Source organism: Hemiscyllium ocellatum (assembly GCF_020745735.1).
Source record: "Hemiscyllium ocellatum isolate sHemOce1 chromosome 15 unlocalized genomic scaffold, sHemOce1.pat.X.cur. SUPER_15_unloc_5, whole genome shotgun sequence".
Taxonomy (NCBI): Eukaryota; Metazoa; Chordata; class Chondrichthyes; order Orectolobiformes; family Hemiscylliidae; genus Hemiscyllium; species Hemiscyllium ocellatum.
In genome coordinates this window covers 685,924-707,827 of record NW_026867469.1, presented here as the reverse complement: position 1 = coordinate 707,827, position 21,904 = coordinate 685,924, and the positions used below count along the sequence as shown (strand labels likewise).

General features: G+C 47.3%; 1 protein-coding gene across 1 annotated transcript; it reads right to left on the bottom strand.

Annotated features, from left to right (window-relative positions):
• Window positions 1-336: 336 nt before the first annotated feature.
• LOC132806909 (beta-1,3-galactosyl-O-glycosyl-glycoprotein beta-1,6-N-acetylglucosaminyltransferase 3-like) lies at window positions 337-18,289 on the bottom strand. Its single transcript, XM_060821280.1, has 4 exons — window positions 18,028-18,289; window positions 16,796-17,406; window positions 4,908-5,429; window positions 337-444 (listed from the first exon to the last, which is right to left on the bottom strand). The coding sequence occupies exons 1-4, from the start codon at window positions 18,287-18,289 to the stop codon at window positions 337-339; spliced, it is 1,503 nt and encodes a 500-aa protein (XP_060677263.1).
• Window positions 18,290-21,904: the final 3,615 nt, after the last annotated feature.

Genomic DNA, 21,904 nt, shown 5'->3' with positions numbered 1-21,904 from the left:
CTGCCACGGTAGGATTCAAACTCATGTCCCCAGAACATTGAGTCGATTTTTTTTTTCTGCCCTTGCCCAGTCCCTTCCCACTTCCATCTGTGATTTCTCTGACGCCTTACTTGGGTTCTGGATGCTGCCAGGTTCATAGTGTTTTCAATCACAGGGACTCTGTTTCCAAAACTCATTCAACTTCCACAACAGAATAATCACCTCAATCCTTGTGCTCCTCATGTTGTAGCTCAGACTGGGAACACTTCATATCCCACAGTTTGACCTACACTGCTGTCCCACAGGGACAAATCACCTTTGGGTGTAGAAGGATGGACTGGGCAAGGAATGGGAATTTTAATCAGTCACTAAGTTAGCTTGGAAATATCTGCTGCACATTATATTCCATCTGCTAATTCCTTTCTCACTCAGTGAAGTTGCCCATATCTTCAGTCGTCCCCACAGCTTTCTCTCCCACCCACTTTTCAGTGAACTTGGAAACATTACATTTGTTCCCTTCAGCTACTCATTGCTATCAATTGTAAGTGCCTGTGTCTTTAGCAGTGACCCTTCAGGCAGCCTCACTTGGTACTAACTCGGAGAAAGTGAGGACTGCAGATGCTGGAGACCAGTGTAGAAAAGTGTGGCACTGGAAAAGCGCAGCAGGCCAGGCAGCATCTCAGGAGCAGAAGAACCGAAGTTTCAGGCATAGTCCCTTGTTCAGGAATGAGGCTGGTGTGCCAAGTGGACTGAGATAAAAGGTTGGGGCAAATTTGCGGGAGGGTGCTGGGAATACAATAGGTGGAAGGAGGTGAGGGTGAGGGTGATAGGCCGGAGAGGGGGTAGGAGCGGAGAGGTCAGGAAGAAGATTGCAGGTGCTGAAACCGGGGGTTGGGACTGAGATAAGGTGCGGGGAGGGAAATGAAGCAGGAGAAATCTACATTCATTCTGTGTGGTTGGAGGGTTCCTAGGTGGAAAATGAGGCGCTCTTCCTCCAGGCGTCGTGTGGCCAAGGTCTGGCGATGGAGGAGGCCAAGGACCTGCATGTCCTTCGCGGAGTGGGAGGGGGAGTTAAAGTGTTCAGTCACAGGGTGGTTGGGTTGGTTGGTGCGGGTGTCCCAGAGGTGTTCCATGAAACATTATGCAAGTAGGCGGTCTGTCTCCCCAATGTAGAGGAGACCACATCGGGTGCAGCGGATACAGTAAATGATGTGTGTGGAGATGCAGGTGAATTTGCAACGGATATGGAAGGATCCCTTGGGGCCTTGGAGGGAGGTGAGGGGGGAGGAGTGGGCACAAGTTTTGCACTTTTTTTGGTTGCAGGGGAAGGTCCTGGAGTGGAAGTTGGGCTGGTGGGGGGTGTGGACCTGACGAGGGAGTTGCGGACAGAGTGGTCTCTGTGGAACGCTGATAGGGGTCGGGAGGGAAATATATCAGTGGTGGTGGGGTCTGTTTGGAGGTGGCAGAAATAACGGAGAATGGTACAATGTATCCGGAGGTTGGTAGGGTGGAATGTGAGGACCAGTGGGGTTCTGTCCTGGTGGCAATTGGAGAGGCAGGGTTCAAGGGTGGAGGTGCGGGAAATGGAGGAGATGCGGTGGAGAGCATCGTCGACCACGTTCGAGGGGAAATTGCGGTCTTTGAAAAAGGAGGCCATTTGGGCTGTTCGATAGTGGAATTGGTCCTCCTGGGATCCGATGCGGCGGAGGCAAAGGAATTGGGAATATGGGATAGCGTTTATACAGGAGGCAGGGTGGGAGGAGGTGGAATCTGTGTTGAGTCGGTTGCCCGAGATAGAAATGGAGAGGTCGAGGAAGGGGAGGGAGGAGTCTGAGATGGTCCAGGGAAATTTTGAGGCTGGGGTGATACTAGCTCACCAAGCTGGAAATGACCTTGATTACTGCCCACCAGCTAGTCTTCCAACCTCTAGGGCACAGCAAACACCGTGACATTCGTGGTACAGTCTTTCTTAACATCGCATTGGTCTCACGAACCCACAGAAAACCCTCAGAAAGCAGAGATGAGGGAGGGAGGCAGAGAAGTGAGAGGCAAAGGGAGAGAGAGAGAGAGACAGGGAGAGAAATAAGGAGACAGAAGAGGAGAGACAGACACAATGTCTATACCTATGAGGGAGAGAGAGCTGTGAGAGCTCACTGGGCTGAATACATTCCTAAATGATGAAACAAAATTCAGACAGATCTATAGTCAATGACAGTGTGGGGATCGCATTTCAAACCCATGGCCAAAGGAACAATGATGGGAATAATATCGAGATGAGTTCTTCCTCTGTACCGAACACCATTCTGTCCCTGTCCTGGGAGTGTTTGATGAGGATGGAGTGGAGGGAGATTTACTCTTATCAATCCCAGGATTGTTTCTGCCCTGGATGTATACAGATGGCATTACAGAGGCAACATTTCTTTTTGTAGCTTCTGCTGTCATTGCCCTGTCAATTTTGGTGGGAGACAGATAAAATGGAGATGTCTGAGTCCTTGAAGTATGAAGCAAGCTCCATTAAACAATCCCTGGATGTTAGACTAACACGGGCCATTCACACACACAGGTCAGCTTCCGTCATTTGTACAGAAACCACCCTGAACCTCTCGATTAGATTCCAGTCTGAAACTCACTCCCGCATATCTGGTATTCTTTATACAAACCACCCCGAGACCCTCCGTTAGATGTGGACATCATTGCAGTGTTCTGATTTCTGTTCATTAAACAGCCATAATCATTCTCACTCAGTCCCATTTAGTTCCCATTTCTACAAGTAGATTCTATCTCAATTGTTTTCTTTTTGACTGTTTTCATTTCTATCTGCATCCAAATGATATCCAGTGTCACTATTTCCGGTGTTAGTGTTTATAGTTAAAACATCTGACATCGCAATGTCCAGCATTACACTGCCCAGTGTCACAGTCTGATCTCACAGTATCTAGTGATAGAGTCCAGAGGGACAGTGTTGTAACCGGAGTGACAGTGTCAAGCGTTGGAGTGTCCAGACTGACAGTGTCATACAGGGAGTGACAATATCCAGAGTTATTGTGCCTAGAGGTATGGGGTCCGGAGTGACACAGGAAAATGAAGATCAACCAAAACCAGCCTCCCGATCACTGGATTTGCAACACAGTGACGTTCAACTATTTCAATGGCCCTCAAAATCGTTCAATTGTTCCTAACCAGAATTTACAAATTACAGATCTTGGATATCAAGTTTATAACTTAATAAACAGAAATTAACAATTTATGTCACTTTAGCAGAACACAGATGATCATAAACCCATGCACCCCCCCCAATTTGCACACCAGCAGACAGTTAAGAGATAAACTTGTTTCCAATTTTAATTTGCCAGTTGATAACAGTTTTAATGATAAATAGTAGGCCATCATGAAATCCTTTGATACTGGGTTGTATTACAGGCATAAGAACTGTACACCCTGTTTGAACTTAAAGTCACCAGTCAATGCGAACAAATTCTGAAGACCTGTGGAGACTAATACTCATTCCTGAAGACTCACATTCTCATCTCAGACCTTTTAACAAGTTAACAACTGGGGAAATAACTAGACCAAGTCAAACCAAAAAGGAAGACCAGACCAGTCCAGCAACTTCCAAAGAAGCACTTCCTCCAAGCCCAAAATCCAGTCAGAGCGAGGTCACTCATGGTTTCCACTTTCTTTCTCACCATTCTCTGTAGTTACCTGCTTGGCAGCATTCCTCTTATTGACTGACCCATTCAATATCCATCCAGCTGTCAGTCCCTGAGCAGAACTACATCTCGGTGCTGAAATGTCTGCTGTGTTCAGAGAGCTGTAATTCATCTGCATTATCTTTCCTGGCCAGATTCTAACAGCAAACATCAGTCTTTTGTCTCTCCAGTTTTTTTTTTAAAAGAAGAACTAGCCACTGTTCAAAGTTCAATTCTCAATTTGGACTCAGTTCCAAACCAAAATGAGAAAAGTAAAAAAGTAGTGATGGTCACAATACCGGTCTTGCAGGGTCCAGCTGTACAGTGCCCACTAATGCAGTGTTCAAGTTATACAGTGCTCACTTGTGCAGTGTTCCAGTAATGCCGTGCCCACGAGTGTAGTGTTCCAGTAATGCAGTGCCCACTTGTGCAGTGTTGAGTATTATTGGTGGATGTGTCCCTGGTGAGACTGGGCACAAATAACCCCATCGACCTGTGGCCAACCACTTCAACTCCCTTTCCCACTCCACAATGACACTTCCTGCCTTACCAAATCCAAGCTATCTGATGACTGGAGGAAGAACACCTCATCTCCTGCCTTGGGACCCTCAACCACTTGGCATCAACTTTGATGTCACTAGTTTCCAAATCTCTCCTCTGCCCCCACCTCATCCCAGATCCAACCCTCCAAGTCGGCTCTCCCCTCTTGACCTGTCCATCTTCCTTCCTAACTACATGTTCGACCTTCCCCACCGACCAATCACAATCACCCATCCAACTGGACTTACCGAGCACCTTCCCAGCTACCTTCCCCAAAAGCCCCTCCCTCATTCTATTTATCTCTCAACGCCTTTATTCCCCCACATTCCTGATGAAGGGCTTATACCTGAAACATTGATTCTCTTGTTCCTCGGATGCTGCCTGACCTGCCGTGCTTTTCCAGCACCACACATTTTGACTAATGTTACAGTGCTAAGTCTCACAGTGCCCAGTGTTACAGTGGATAGTATTAAGGTATCCAATCTCCACAGTGCCCAACACTATAGTGCCCAGCCTCACACTGCCTAGTTCTACAGTGGCCATGTTACAGCACGCAGTTTCACAGTGCCTGGCCTCCGCAAGAGCCAGTGTTATAGTATAGTCTCACAGTGCCCAGTTTCACAGTGCCCAGTCTCTCAGTTTTTCCAATGTCTCACCCACCATCGCTACGACCATCACCGAGGTTTACTCTGTCCCAACCTCCAACCCAGCCCTGCTTTTACCAAGTGTCCTGTTTCGGAGATATTCCTCCATGCACTGTACTGCCGTGTTGTCCATGTTGGAGTCAAACTTATTTGCAAAGTAACATCTCTGACGGACCACCCACTGTAGATCTCCTGCCCCATACACACAAACCAAGTGGCGATACCTTCCCGTGCAGGGAGGGTATAGGGCACCCCTCGCAACATCACCAGCCTCAAAGGACCACTTTACTGCCCGGCCAAGTGTCCTGATGGCCTCTTGGGTGTACGGGATAGAGCCGGGTACATTGGGCATTCTGTGCAGGGTAGCCCACACATGCTCGTCCGGGCTGTAGGTGTCCTCCGACCACTTGAGGAAGGCCTGGATCTCAGCACTGGCAAAAACATGGCTGACAAACTCTCTGGTGGTCATGAAGTAGGCACTGCCCACGAAGATGGAGGTGCTGATGTTCGGCTGGTCTTTCAGTTGCGCCGTCAAGTCGACTTGGTCGAGGGTATCGTGGTGGTATTGCCAACGTTTCTAAAAGGCAAGCGCAAGAGAGAGTGAGAGAGACGAGAAAGTAGAAATGATAGCCTTTCAACTTCGCCTATGACATTTCCCCTCCCCAACTCCTCTGCAGTCTCCTTGGCCCAGCTCCAGCAAGATCCATGCACACTCCTTCTCTCAGTTACTCACCTTACAGTGGAGAACAAGGCCATTCAGCCCCTCAGGCCTTTCTCACTCCTGTTGCCTAGTGCCAGTCACCTGCCTATTTCCCCATATCCATGCCTCCCAAACCATCTCCCAATGCTCCTTTGCTGAGCAAATATAAAACTCATTCTCAAACTCTCCCAGTGGATCTGACTCCAAAAATAGACTTCAAGCTGTGCCCTCTGGTCATAAAGGTTGAGAGCACCAGAAAAATAGATCCTTCAGCCCATCGTGTCTGTGCTGGCAAAACAGGCTCCTTCTACTCCAGTCTCATTTTCCAGCACTGGGAACATCGCCTTTCATGCCTCACCAGTGCAATGGAGACACTTGCCTGTGGTCATCAACTCCTGGAGTGGAACTTGAACACAGAGCTTTTGCCTTAGAGAGAAGGACAGGGATATAGTTCTTTGAAAGTGCATTGCAGATAGACAGGGTGGTGATGTATGTGTTTGATACCTTTACCTTCATTGGTCAGTGCATTGAGTTTAGGAGTTGGGATGTGATGTTGCAGCTGTAACAGAGATGGATAGAGCTCTGAAAGATAGTGGAATCAAGGGTTATGGGGATAAGGCAGGAACAGGATACTGATTGTGGATGATCAGCCATGATTATAATGAATGGTGGTGCTGGCTCGAAGGGCCGAATGGCCTACTGCACCTATTGTCTATAAGTAGGAGTATCTTTGACTATCTCTGATATGCCTTTGCCATTACCAAGTGTGATCTATTGTCTGTAGAGGACATTGGTGAGGCCACTTTTAAAATACTGCATACAATTCTGGTCGCCCTTCGAAAGAAAGGATATTGTTAAACTTGAGAGGGTGCAGAAAAGATTTACCAGGATGTTGCCGAGATTGGAGAGTTTGAGTTACAGTAAGAGATTGAATAGGCTGGGGCTATTTTTCCTGGAGTGTCAGATACTGAGGGGTGTCATCACAGAAGTTCATAAAATCAAGAGGGGCATGGATAGATGTTGAAATGATCAGCCGGATGATAGTACACTTCACACAGCTTCTTTACCACATACATGCAAGAAGACTCAACCAGCCGGGTCAAAGCCCACCCTTACCTGGAGAGTCTGAAACAGGCAGTTGCAATCACACTTTTACACACAAATCAGTGTTCCCTTTTCACAAATTACATTTTGATTTCAAGCCTTAGCAACACAACTGATCAATCAGACCCTGATCTAGGTATGTGATGTTTAGCAATTAGATCATTGACCTTAAACTTCTACATAACCTGTTGAGTGTTGTTTCTATCTTCCTGTCTTCTCACTTAACTGGAGCCAGTTTCAGTAAGCTAGCTAGCTTACATACGTGCTTGGCTACACTTTTCTGTTGCTGCTCAGAATTATTTAGCTGACCTCCTTTTCTGTTCTTGCCCCATTTTGATTCCTTCCACGTTGTTTGTATAGCCAAAGGTCTTTTCCCAAGGGTGGGGGAGTCCAAAACTAGAAGCATAGGTTTAAGGTGAGAGGGGAAAGACCTGAGGAATTAGTTTTTCACGCAGTGGGTGATGTGTGCCTGGAATGAGCTACCAAGAGGTTGTGCAGGCAGCTGGTACAATGACAATAATTAAAAGGCATCTAGATGTGGACATGAATAGGGATAGGTTAGAGAGATATGTGCCAAAGCTGAAAATGTGTTACTGGTTAAAGCGCAGCAGGTCAGGCAGCATCCAAGGAACAGGAAATTTGACGATTCGGGCATAAGCCCTACATCAGGCTTATGCCGGAAACATCGAATTTCCTGTTCCTTGGATGCTGCCTGACCTGCAGCGCTTTAACCAGCAAGTTATGGAATTCTGTACCATAGAAAGCTGTGGAGTTTGAGTAATTGAATATATCCAAGAATGTGACTAACAAATATTTAGGTTTCAAAAGCATCAAAGGCATGGGGAGAAAGTGGAGGTATGGCATTGAGATAGAGGATTAGCCATGATCATATAGTATGGTGGGCGTCAGGTAGGGCCAAATCATCTTCTCCTGCTCCGGGTCTTGATGTTTATATGTCCCAGCTGTGTGGATCATTCCCACCTACCAACCGACCAACCTCTCGTCCAAAATAAGATCCATGAATCAGGGCTTGTGTTGTCAATTTTGTTGTCCAGCCGTTTTGATCTAGTGCCTAGTGAAACACTTCATTGAATCCAGTTCAGACAACATTCTCTGCATTCAAATTCTCAGCTGCTTCATCAATGCATGATGCAAAGTTGAAGACTTACCTTTTGAAAACCTGCAGTGGCTTTGCTTCATTAATTTGATCTAAGGCAGGTTGGTGCAAATTGCAGCTATAACTACCAGCATCAATGTCAAGTGCATGATATAAAGTAAACTAGGATCCATGCGGTGTGAACCTCAGAGACCCAGGTTCAAGTCGCTTCTGCTCCAGAGTTGTGCGGTAACATCTTTGAACAGATTCATCAGTAAATGTAAGACCATTAACAAGTCGGGACAGGAGTCAGCCATTTAGTCCCTCAAGCCAGCTCCACTGGAATCATGGCTGATTCAACATTCCTCACATCTATGTTCTTGCCCTATCCCCGTAACCCTTAATTCCTCACTGACCAAGAATCTATGCATCTGAACCTTAAATATATACAAGGAATTCCAAAGATTCACAATCTTCTAAGAGAGGAAATTCCACCTGATCTCAGTCATAAACTGGTGCCCCTTTATTCTGAGACAATACCCGCCCTGGTCCTGGACTCTCCCATGAGGAGAAACATCCTTTCAGCATTTATCCTGTCAAGCCCCTTAATCCTGTCCATTTCAATGAGGTCACCTCTCATTCTTCTAAACTCCAGTGAGTAGAATCCTGTTTAGGTTTTGTTTTTAAGACAATCCCTCCATCGTGGGGGCCATACCCCGAACATTCTCTTAACTTCCTCCAATGAAACAACATGTTTTCTTAAATAAGGTGACCAGAAGTGCTCACAGTACTCCGGATGTGCTCTCACAAGCACCTTGCACAGTTGCAGTAAGACTTCCTGATTTTTATACTCCAACCCCCTTCAAATAAGGGCAAACATTCCACTTCAGTTCTGAAGAAAGGTCACCAGACTCAAAACATTGACTCTGTTTTCTCTCCACGAATGCTACCCGACCTGCTGAGTCTCTCCAGAAATTTCTGTTTTCATCCAATATTCCAATTGTCTTCCCAATTACCTGCTGCCCCCGTGTGCAAGTTTTCCATGTTTCATTCACTAGTTGCCCCAAGTCCCATGGTGTTACAGCTTTCTGAAGCTTTCTCCATTTAAATAATATTCTATTCTTTTGATTTCCCTTCAACTTCACATTTTCCCACATTGCACTCCATTTGCCAACATTTTTGCCAGCTTAGCCTATCAATATCTGTCTGTAAAGCACATAAGACAACATTTTTTACTGTAACTTGATATATATGACAGTAAAATATCAGCAAGGTTTGAGAAGGTTTGTAGTTCAGGTTGAGGTTCTCGCTGTAGGTTTGCTCGCTGAGTTGGAAGGTTCACTGAAGATGTTGCCTCGTATAGCGATGAAACATCTGAAAATAAACCTTCCAGCTCAACGAGCAAACCTACATCCAGAGTAATATTTCAAGTCAACCTCAGAGTACAACGGGGTCTTGATCAGATGGGCTAATAGGTCGAGGAGTGCCAGATGGAGTTTAACGTCGTTAAATGTGAGGTGCTCTATCTTGGAAAGGCAAATCAGGGTAGGAATAATACACTTCATGGTAAAGTCTGGGGAGTGATGATGAAACAAGAGATCTTGGAATGCAGATTCATAGCTTCTTGAAAATGGAGTCACAGATAGACAGGGTGGTGAAGAAGGCGTTTGCTACGCTTGCCTTTATTGGTCAGTGCATTGTGTGTAGGAGTTGGGAGGACATGCTGTGGCTGAATAGGACATTGGTTTGGCAATTTCTGGAACACAGCATGCAATTCTGGTCTCTCTGCTATAGGAAGGATGTTGTGAAACTTGAAAAGGTTCAGTAAAGATTTACAAGGATGTTGCCAGAGTTGAGTGTGGAAATGCAGGAGATTGGTACTAGATGTGGAATAATTACAGACACGATTGGCTGAATGGCATCCTTCCGCAAGAATTCTTTAATTCTGTGACTGGCGTAGAGGAAGATTTCCTTCAAGGTTCATGTTATCAGGAGGAACACCAAAGCCCTTTCCTCAGCTGAGTGGTCAGAAAACTCCCTACTTTTTACTTGAACTAAGGCATAACCTGTCTCCACCAGTATCATAACAAAAATCAGCCATTCGTCCCTTCAAGTCTGCTCCACCATTCAAGAAGGTCACTGCTCATCTGGTTGCAATTTCAATTCCACATTTCTATCGGTTGCCCCGGAGTCCTTATCTTTTTTTTTAAAAAAGGTCACCTTGCTCACTCTTTCATAACTTCGTCAACTCAGCCTTCACAACTTCGTACAGAAGAGATTTACATAGTGCCACAGCCCTCTCAGGGGAAAATAATTCTGCAAGGCATTGGTAAGGACACTTTTGGAGTACTGGGTAAATTTGTGATCGCCCTGCTATTGGAAGGGTGTTGTTAAACTGCAAAGGATGCAGAATAGATTTACAAAGATGTTGCCAGGACTGCAGGGTTTTAGTTATAAGGAGAGGCTAGATAGGCTAGGACTTTTCTCACTGGAGTATTGGATGTTTATAAAATTGTGCGGGAAATCAATAAAAGTGAATAGCCCCAGGATGGGGGAGTCCAAACCCAGAGGGCATAGGTTTAAGGTGAGACCTGAGGGTAGTGCAAATATGGAGCAAATTGACAAAAAGAATTGTTGTAGTGGGTACAATTACAAGATTTAACAGATGACATAAATAGGACGAGTTTAGAGGGATATGGACCAAACACAGGATAATGGGACTAGTTCCAATTAGGATACCTGGTTGGCATGGATGAGTTGGACGAAAGGGTATGTTTCGGTGCTGTAGGACTCTGATGATATCTTATTCTACAGAACATCTTGTCAAACTTACAATGTCTCATCAACCACCTTATCATGCTCCCTCAGAGAAATTTATACATTTCAAAAAGATCTCTCAGATTTCCAAACTTAAATATGTAAAAGCCAACTTGTTCAACTTTCCTTCATAAGATAAGCCCTTCATCCCAGGAAAAAGGCAGGTTAAACTTGCTGTCAATGTAATTATTTTATGTTTTAAATGAGGTAAAAATGTACAGACTGATTCTGATGTGGTCTGATCAAGGCCTTGTATGGCACTCTCTCCACCCCTCAGGCCTGGAAATGGACTCTACATTTTGAAGAAAAATTCCTGTACTAATGGACTCTGGCCTAGAAAGGACTCTGTTTGTTGGTAATTAACTGTCATATGGTTTGTTGGGCTTATCACCTGCACTGTCTTGCATGTCTCTGGGTCTGGCAGGTCTTACTGTGAGCTGGGAGGCTCGTGGGTCATCCTGAAAGCTGTCACCCCGAGAGCCGGAGGGTGGGTAGGCCATCCTGTGAACCTGAAGATTGGTAGGCTGTCCTGAAAGCTGGAGGGTGGGTAGGCCACCCTGATGACAGTCTCCCTGAGAGCTTATTGGTGGGTAGACTGTCTTGTGTGTCATGTGTGTCCCTGGGTCTGGCAGGCCTTACTGTGAGTTGGGACGTTCATGGGTCGTCCTGAAAGCTGTCACCCCAAGAAACAGAGGGTGGGTAGGCCACCCCTGATGCCAGTAGGTGGGTAGGCCATTCTGAGCACTTTCAGAAGGGGTAATCTGGCTGGGCTGTCCTAGAGTTGGTTGGAAGGTGTCTCAGATGGTGCATAGGGGTAGGCTGAGATCCGGAAGGCTTGTGGGCGACCCTGCACGCTGTCGTCCCTGGGAAGGGGACGGGCTGTCCTAGAGGTGCGGGAAGGTGTGTCAGGGTAGTCCACTGGCCGGACGGTGCAGTGGGGTGATGAGAGCCCAATGGTAAGTAGGGGCAGACAGAGAGCCAGAAGCTGTCCACAGCGCTGTCGCCCCGGACGGGTTAATGGGTGGGTTGTCCTAGAGGTGGTCGAAAGGTGTGTCAGGGTGGACCAAGAGCCGGAAGGTGCGTAGGGGCGGGCTGTCTTAGAGCAGCCAGAAGGTGGGAGGGATTGGGGTGGTGGTGGTGGTGGGGGCGGGGGGGAGAGAAAAGAGGCTTGCTGTTTTTTCGGGGGTCTGTATTGTATGCGCTGTTTCTTACACAAGTGGACTGACTTATATGTATGAATGTCATTGTTACTGTTTGTAATGATTGAAACTGGGATTTGAGGTTTGTCCTCATTTCCCTGAAACCGGTTGAATGTCAGGATTTGGGGCTTGGCTTTGTCATTCCCCTCCCTTGTAAAATTGCTGTTTCTCTGTATACAGCTGTAAATGTAATTGTTTGTATAAACTGTGAATTGTTTAATAAAATATAAATAAACAGGACTGCCTGTTTCCTTTCTTCCTGGTGATGGAATATATAAATTGTGAGGAGCAATTAGAAATGTTGTCTGCGAAAATCACAAAGCTGAATCATGAAAGAGGAAGGGGAGTGTAGGTTAAGCTAGATAGGCTTGTACACACAGTTATAAGCATCTGTTTCCCGCTTCTGCAAAAACAAAAACCACAATCAAGGTCATAAGGCTCAGTGTGGACGAAGAATGAGAGGAAATGTTGCTTTAGCAGGCAAGGAAGCAGATGGCAGTGAAGGAGGATATACTCTAACAATAGACCACAGAGGGATGTGGAAATGGCCAAGCAAAACCTGTACTGTTACGCACAAGGCCTGATAAGGCAAGAGATAAACAAGAGGAATGGATGCTGGGTTTAGAGTTGTGTATCCAGGTTGTGTACTGGGTGTGCCTACCTTGTGGACACGATTCTTGCAAGAGTATATCAGACGATACTGCTGCTTCAGATCTTGTCTTGGACTGAAATTATTGAAGACATCCAAATGCCTCTTACGTACTGTTACGCACAAGGCCTGATAAGGCTAGAGATAAACAAGAGGAATGGATGCTGAGTTTAGGGTAGTGGGAGGAGGGAAAGAGAAATGATTTGTATCAAGGTTTTGTATTCGGAGTGCCTATCTTGCAAGAGTATATCAGACGATGCTGCTGCTTCAGATCTTGTCTTGGACTTAAATTATTGAAGTGAGTGGGTTCTATTTCCCACATAAATTAAGATTTACACACTTGTTGTTTTACACTGCATCTGACACCTGCACACATGACATGGGTACAAGGGAAAAATAAGCATGACTGCTGTTGGGTGGTAGTGGAAGAAAAATACACAGGCATATCAAGGGATCTGCTCACTCAGAGCTGGCTCTAGGGGAGCTGGATCAGCATATGAAGGACTCTTCAATCCTCTTGAGGAGAGGAGACTGACTTCGAAATAGCCACAGTGTGTCTTATGTGCTGCTGTTGGTTTCTTCCTCCTGAGGAGGAGTTTATTTTTAATTTTTTTTCATAGTTTGTTGTGATTGTTTTCTGGGGTTTCTTTGCTTATTTCTGTTCATTTGAAGCTGCGCTCAGCTGCACAGGCAGCTACTACCACCACTGCTGCTACAGTCTGGGCCTGCTCCTGCAACTGAAGCCTGGACCTCGCCTGCACCCCTGCTGCTGCCGCCTGGGCCTACCTAAACCCTGGGGACATCTTTGACTGCTACTCCTGAGGCTGCTTCCAAAAAAAATAAACAGGACGATCAGATGTTCTGTTCACTCTCAGCTGGCTCTGAGGAAGCTGAATCCATGTCAAGGACTCTCCATGTGTAAACAAAAGGGTGAGTTGGTGACTGGATAATGGCCTCTGTGAAGTTATTCCTGATGTTGGGGTTTCCTGCTCCTCGGATGCTGCCTGACCTGCTGTGCGTTTCCAACACTAATCTTGACTGTAATCTCCAGCATCTGCAGTACCCAATTACAGTCATAGAGATGTACAGCATGGAACCAGATCCTTCGGTCCAACCTGTCCATGCTGACCAGATATCCCAACCCAATCTAGTTCCACCTGCCAGCACCCGGCCCTATCCCTCCAAACCATTCCTATTCGTATACCCATCCAAATGCCTCTTAAATGTTGTAATTGTACCAGCCTCCACCACTTCCTCTGGCAGGTCATTCCATACGCGTACCACACTCTCCGTGAAAATGTTGCCCCTCAGGTCTCTTTTATATCTTTTCCCTCTCACCCAAAACCTATGCCCTCTAGTTCTGGACTGCCCGACTCCAGGGAAAAGACTTTGTCTATTTATCCTATCTATGCCCCTCATAATTTTGTAAACCTCTATACGGTCACCCCTCAGCCTCCGAAGCTCCAGGGAAAACAGCCTCAGCCAGTTCAGCCTCTTCCTATAGCATAAATCCTCCAACCCTGGCAACATCCTTGTAAATCATTTTGGAATCCTTTCAAGTTTCACAACATTTTTCCAATCGGGAGGAGACCAGAATTGCACGCAATATTCCAACAGTGGCCTAACCAATGTCCTATACAGCCGCAACATGACCTCCCAACTCCTGTACTCCATACTCTGATCAATAAAGGAGCATATACCAAACGCTGCCTTCACTGTCCTATCTACCTGCGACTCCACTTTCAAGGAGCTATGAACCTGCACTCCAAGGTCTCTTTGTTCAGCAACACTCCCGAGGACCTTACCATTAAGTGTATAAGCCCTGCTAAGATTTGCTTTCCCAAAATGCAGCATCTCGCATTTACCTGAATTCAACTCCATCTGCCACTTCTCAGCCCATTGCTCCATCTGGTCCAGATCCTGTTGTAATCTGAGCTAACCCTCTTCGCAGTCCACTACATCTTCAATTTTGGTGTCATCTGCAAGCTTACTAACTGTACCTCTCACGTTCGCATCCAAATCATTTATGAAAATGACAAAAAGTAGAGGGCCCAGCACCGATCCTTGTGGCACTCCACTGGTCACAAGCCTCCAGTCTGAAAAACAACCCTCCACCACCACTCTCTGTCTTCTACCTTTTGAGCCATTTCTGTATCCAAATGGCTAGTTCTCCTTGTATTCCATGAGATCTAACCTTGCTAATCAGTCTCCCATGGGGAAGCTTGTTGAATACCTTACTGAAGTCCATATAGATCACATCTACCGCTCTGCCCTCATCAATCCTCTTTGTTAATTCTTCAAAAAACTCAATCGTTTGTGAGACTATTTCACTATCAACCAAAGAACAATCCTTTACGTGCTCTGAACCGAACTTACATTCTTTTGTTCACTCTTGACTCTTAAGGGCAATGAGCAACCACATGGGCCTCAACTAACCTGACTCTTCATCCATCGGCACCATTCCCCACCTATTCCTCCACTACATTGATGACTGGATTGGCACTACCTCGTATTTGCTTGAGGTGGTTGAAAAGTTCATTAATTCTACCAACACCTTCCGACCTGACCTCAAATTCACCCGGACAATCTCGGACACCTCCTTCCTCTTCCTGGACCTCTCCATCTCCATCTCTGGCAACCGACTAACTGCTGACATCTACTACAAACCCACCAACTCCCACAGCTACCTGGAATACACCTCCTCCCACCCTGCCCCTGTAAAAACACTATCCCTTATTCCCAATTTCTCTGCCTCTGCTGCATCTGTTCCCAGGAGGACCAATTCCATCACAGAACATCCCAGATGGCGTCCTACCTCAAAAACTACAATTTCCTCTCCCACGTGGTTGACAATGCCCTCCAGTGCATCTGCTCCATTTCCTGTACCTTCACCCTTGAAGCACACTCCTCCCAACTCAACAGGGACAGAACCCCTCGGTCCTCACCTTCTCCCCCACCAACATCCGGATACATTGCATTATTCTCCACCACTTCTGCCACTTACAAACAGACCGCACCGTTAGGGACATACTTCCCTCTGCACTCCATCTGCATTCGATGAGACTATTCCCTCTACAACTCCTTTGTCAGATCCACACCCCCCAACAAACCAACCTCCCCTCCCGGCACCTTCCCTGGCCTCTGAAAAGTGCAAAACCTGCACCCACACCTCCCCCCTCACCTCCGTCCAAGGCTTCAAAGGATCCTTCCATGTGAGACAGAAATGTACTTGTACCTCCACCAATGTCATCTACTGCATCCATTGCACCCGATGTGGTCTCCTCTACATTGGGGAGATAGAACTCTTACTTGCGGATGGTTTCAGAGAACATCTCTGGAACACCCGCACCAACCAACCCCACCGCCCCGTGGCTGAACGCTTTAACTCCCCCTCCCACCAAGGGCATGCAGGTCCTGGGCCTCCTCCATCACCAAACCCTTACCAGCTGATGCCTGGATATTCCACCTTGGAACCCTGCAACCAGATGGATCAATGTCGATTTCACGAGTTTCTTCATTTCCCCACCCCAACTTATCGCAGTCCCAAGCCTCCAACTCAGCACCACCCTCCTGACCGGTCCATCTTCTTTCTCACCTGTCCACTCGACCTTCCGCACCTCCGCCCGCCACCCCCTCCCCCACCCCCCACCCCCACTCCCCCAAATACCTTCATCTATCTATCATTTTCCCAGCTACCTTCCACACCCATCCCACTTATCTCTCGACACCCTGGTCCACAAGCCTCATTCCTGATTAAGGGCTTATGTCCGAAACATTGATTCTTCTGCTCTTCAGATGCTGCCTGACCCACTGTGCTTTTCCAGTGCCACACTCTTGACTCTGATCTCCAGCATCTGTAGTGCTCACTTTCTCCTACACTCTTAACCTACTTACATTCCTGTATACTTGTCTAATCAGTCTATATCCCTCCTTATCCCACGCCCAGCCCTTACATTCCACCCCATCCCTTTCACCTGACCATCTTCCTTTCCACCCATCTGCTCCACCCCACCCACTGTCCAATCACAGCCATCTCCTCCCTGCATCCAACAATTGTCATCCCACCCACCTTTCCCCAGCCCCACACCCCCATTTATTCTGCAGCTCCATCCCCTCCCTGGGTTCGGATGAAAGTTTCCAACCTGAAACGTCAATTGCCCTTCTACTCTGTTTGCAGCTCAACTCTCCAACTCCTCTATATTCCTTTGTACATTCTGAACCTCCCTCCATGCAACTGAACAGTTTTAACAACCCTGTCTCTCTTTGTACAGGCAGGAGTGGAGGACTGGAGGGGAGAAAGAGAGAGAGAGATGATGGAGGGAGGGAGGATGGAAAACACTTGGATGAAGAGAGGTCCAGCAGACAGGAAGGCGGTTACCTTTTTGAACCCTGGCGCAGGATCCGACTCAATCACGTTGGAGCCATTCAGAGCTCTGAGGCTGCGGACTATCTCCCGGTTGGTCTTCAGGGGGAAGTCTTGGCCACACACATTGATGAAGTACCTCCAGGGGACAGGGCTCTCCAGCAGCTCCTTCATGCAGTTGAGATCCGCCTGAACTCTGCTCCAGCCAGCATAGGTGACCCACTCCAGCTTGGCTGCGACAAAGACATTGTGGAAACACGAAGCGATGGCCCGAACTGCCGCATGAAATTGACTCGGGGATTTGCGGTCCACGTGGATACAGTAGACATTCTGTGGGGCGTAAATGCTCCGTAGAAGCCTCTCGAACATCTCAATGCTCTGGTGGATGACCATGGAATAACCCAAGGGGAAGTGTTCCTCCTCAGGGCTCAGGGGGACAGTGATATACTTGCGGGCCCTCACAAACGATCTGCAATTTTGGGTCATGTTCAGATAATCTCCCTCAGTGATGGCTTGGTGCTTGAGGGAGACAGTAATAGAGTTGAGGAGGGCCCATTCCATCTCCTGCCTGTCCCACCGATGATCTGCCAGCAGGTGGAGTTCTCCTCGACCAGCAGGAGGTGTTCCTGCATTGGACTAGCGCCTGGTTTCACCAGTCTGAGGGTCAGCCGGCCCCCTCCTCTCTGGACCAGCAGCCACTGGCACAACAAGACCACCCTGAACACACACAGCACTGATCTGAGGCATGAACAGTGGGCACAACGCTGGCTCAGCTTGGGCATGGCACTTTCCAGAGGGCAGTGTCCCCAGCCTATAGGCAAAAGGTAAATGCAGAATGGATGCCCTCTGTGCTGGGCAGCACTGCCTCCACCAGGCCTTGGGGAAGGAGTGATTGCAATTTGCTGGAGAGGTCGCCCCAGCCAGTCCCCTCTTCTTGTGAGACTCTTGTCTTCCCTTTTCCCCAAGATTCAACGAATGACTCCGACTTTCACTCCCTCTCCCCCCTGAACTGCTCTCCCTCTGGAATTCCTCTCCCACTTTAACACCTCTCCCTCTCTCCGTTACCCCTTTGTAACCCCGCTCCCTTGATAACCCCTCCCCCTTTGTAATCCCTCTCCTCCACTAACTCATCCCTCTCCCTCAGTAACTCCTCTCCTCCCTCTCCCTCTGTAACTCTCTCTCGGTAGCTCCTGTCCCTCTCTCTCTGTCTCTCTCAGTAACTCCTCCCGCCCTCCTCTGGATGAAACCCAGCCAATGTTCCGTTGTTTCCCTCTCGGAGTCCGGGCTCCTCTCGCTCCTGTCTGCCTGCCTGGCTACAGGCGTTTCCTTGCCCGGTCTCTGCTTCTTTCCAGCCGTTCCTGGACCGGTGTTGCCCGGGTGAAGTAAACGCGGATCGCGCTGGTGTGCAGTCTGGATCGGAGAACTTACGACCAGAGAGAACACAGAGCCAGCCAAGCCCAATAAACCATGCCCCAGCCTGGGCTGCTCTTTCAGGAAGGAACCTGCCATCGAGCCCACAACAATGTGGGAGGAGTAACTCTTGGATAAAGAGAGGGCCAGGAGACGGGAAGGTGGTTACCTGTTTGTACTGTGACTCTTAACTGCCCTCTGGGCTATTAGGGATGGCCAATAAACACTGGCCTGGCCGACAGTGCCCCCATCCCATGAATTTCTTTGAATAAAAGCGACAAAGAGGAAATCAAATTAAATCAAACTTCACCACCCGTCCTCTCTCTCTGATGCAAAATTGGAATTATGGTGATTTGACTGTTCATAATAAAGCTGGAAATCTGAGCACAGTAAGTTGATATTAATCCAAAAAAAAAATTCCCCTAGCCAAGAGTGGTTCAGAGGTTAACATTGCAGGAGCACAGTGCCAGGATCCAGACTTTAATTCCAGCCTTGGGTGGCTGTGTGGAGTTTTGCATGTTGTCTGCTTGGGTTCCCTTCGGGTGCTCGGATTTCAAAAATGTTCAAGTTAGGTGGATTGGCCATGCTGAATTGCCCATAATGTCCAGGGATGTGCAGGCTGGGTGGGTTACCATAGCCACACCCACGCACACACACAGACAGCAGAACACTCCTGCAGGTTTATGCAATGCTCAATCTAATGCAACATCCTGGTGGATCTCCTTTGCCCGCACCTCCCTCCTGTACAATCCCATCCGTGCTATAATGCGGTGACCAGAACTGCACACAGTACTCCAGCTGTGGTCTCACCAAAATCCTGTAAAGCTCCAACATGACACCTCCCTGCTCATGTATTCAGTGGCTTTGATCCTTCTTAATTCCCTTACCTGCCTATCCTGCTGCCTTCACGGATGGCTGGACATACAAACCAGGATCCATCTAATCTTCTGTGCTTGCCAGGGTCCTCCTATTTAACATGTACTCCCTTGCCACGTTAGTCCTCTGGAAATGCATGTCACAGAAATTTGGGCATTCAGTAGCACAGAACGGAGAAAAAAAACAACTGGCATCAAGAGCTGGCATTTTTTAAACATTATAACTGTACTCACATACATTACTTCATCTGGAAGTTCATTCCATCACAAATCACTCTGGGGAAAATCTATCAATCTTTTTCCTCTGACCTTACAAACATGGCCCCGATTCTGACCTCCCACACACTAGGGAAAATACCCTTGTCATTCACCTTATCAATCACTATCATGATTTTATAAACCTCAACAAGGTCACCCCTCAATTTCCTATGCTGCAGTGAAAAACACGTACAGTTCTGATGTAGATCCTTTAGAGAGGGGACAGAAAAGGTTTACCAGGGTGTTGCCTGGAATGGGGGTTTTTACCTGTGAAGAAAGATTGGATCGACTGGATTTGTTTTCACTAGAATGCAGGAGGTTGAGGGGTGACCTTATAGAAGTTTATGAGATTGTGAATGGCATGGATAGGGTGGAAAGTATGAGGCCTTCTCTCAGGATGGAAGAGTCAGTTACTCGGAGACACAGGTTCAAGGTGCAGGGGTCAGGGGGGTGTTTAAAAGAGATATGTGAAGCATGTTTATCTTGGAAAGGGTGGTGAGTTCATGGAACACACTGCCAGAACAGACAATGGAAGCAGACACAATTGTAGTTTTCAAGAATCATACAGCAGCAGGCATGAATAGGAAGGGAACAGGGGAATACGGATCCTGTAAGTGAAGACAGTTTTAATATGGAAGGCAAAATGTGTCAGTGCAGGCTTGGAGTGTTGAAGGGCCTGTTCCTGTGCTGTAATGTTCTTTGTAAAATGTCCCCAGCCTCTCCAGTCTATTTTTATATCTCAAACCCTGCACTCCTGGCAACACCCTGGTAAATCTTTTCTGAACCAACTCCAGCTTAATAATATTCTTCCTACATCAGCGTGAGCAGAACAGGACACAGTCTTCCAGAACTGGCCTTACCAACTTCCTGTTGAACCTCAGCACGCCATCCCAACTCCAATATTCAGAGAGCTGAACAACGAAGGTCATCACACTCCAGCAGGTATTGTTTCACCCTGACTCCCCTTGTAACTGTCCACATCTCGCTGGGACACTGATGGGAAACATCTTGGCTCTTTGACTGACTCGACCAAGTCTCATTTCCTACTGTTCCTGTGTATCCCTCAGAACAGGAAAGTAATGTGCATTCCCATGGCAACATCGCAATGACAGACTTGTTTGTGGATTCACATGAAGTGGGCATCACTGACTGGGACAGCCGTGTTACACATCCCTCTAATCTCTCCGGCATAAATGATAAGGAACTGTCCTCTTAAAACACAAGGACAGTGGGGTTAAAGAACCCTGACCACAAATGCAAAGTCACATGGGAGAGAGTTCCAGGATTCCGTCCCAGAAAAACTGAAGGAAGGATGATTAATTTCAAAGTTGGGATTAAGGGTGAAGTGGAGAGTAACTGCAGAAGGAGTAGTGTTGCGTCATATTGCTGACCTTGTCTTCAAGGTGATATTGATGTTGGGTTTACAAGGTGCTGTTGAGGGACCCTTCCTGAATTACTCTAGTAAATCCACAACAGGTATAACATTGTTTCCAGGAAAAAATGGACAGGATTCATCAGAGAAGGGAAATGCAAATTGCTCAAAGTCTTATGAGATGATAACATGGAGGGCTCAAGCAGCTGAAGGCCGGTGGAGTGATGGAATTAGGGGATGGTCAAGAGGCTGACATCATGGAGTGAAAATGAGCATTGATGTTACAGCTAAGAGAGGGTTATTTGGACTGGAGGAGGTTTCAGAGATAGGGTGGGGTGTAGGGGGTGGAGGAGGTTCTGGAAATAGGGAAGGTGTCAGGGCTGGATGAAGTTACAGAGATAGGGAGGAATGTACTGGGTGGAGGGGGTTATAGAGATGTACAACGCAGAAACAGTCTCATCAATCCAACTCATCCATGCCGACCAGTTCTCCTAACCTAATCTTGACTCAATTGCCGCACATGGCCCAAATCCCTCTGCACCTTTCCTCGTCATATACCAATCCGGATGGCCTTTAAATGCTGTAATTGTACCAGCCTCCACCACTTCCTCTGGCAGCTCATTCCATACACGCACCACTCCTCAGCCCATTGGCCCATCTCATCAAGATCCTGTTGTACTCTGAGATAACCTTCTTTGCCATCCACTGCACCTCAAGTTTTGGAGTCATCTGTAAACTTACTAACTGTATCCCCTATGTTCACATCCAAATCATTATATAAATGATGAAAAGCAGTGCACCCAGCACCGATCCTTGTGGCACACCACTGTCACAGGCCTCGAGTCTGAAAAGCAACTCTCCGCCACCGCCCTCTGTCTTTTACCTTCAAAGTCAGTTCTGTGTCCAAGTGGCTAGTTCTGCTTTTACTCCATGTGATCTAACCTTGCTAAGGGGACCCTTGTCGAACGCCTTACTGAAGTCCACATAGATTGCGTCTACCGCTCTGCCCTCATCAATCCTCTTTGTTACTTCTCTGAACAAACTCAGTCAAGTTAGTGAGACATGATTTCCCACACACAAAGCCATGTTGACTATTCCAAATCTGTCCTTGCCTTTCCAAATACGTATAAATCCAGTCCGTCAGAATTCCCTCTAACGACTTGCCCGCCACCAATGTCAGGCTTACCGGTCTCAGCTTTAAAGCATCAC

Bases quoted from the DNA above. Each gene is read 5' to 3' on its own strand.
- LOC132806909 (XM_060821280.1), bottom strand. From the start codon at position 18,289: ATGGCAGGTTCCTTCCTGAAAGAGCAGCCCAGGCTGGGGCATGGTTTA. The intron at 5,430-16,795 runs GTAACCGCCTTC...CTTGCCTTTTAG, and splicing joins CTGCGCCAGGGTTCAAAAAG to AAACGTTGGCAATACCACCA. The intron at 445-4,907 runs GTTGGGACAGAG...TGGGAGAGAAAG, and splicing joins AAAGCAGGGCTGGGTTGGAG to CTGTGGGGACGACTGAAGAT.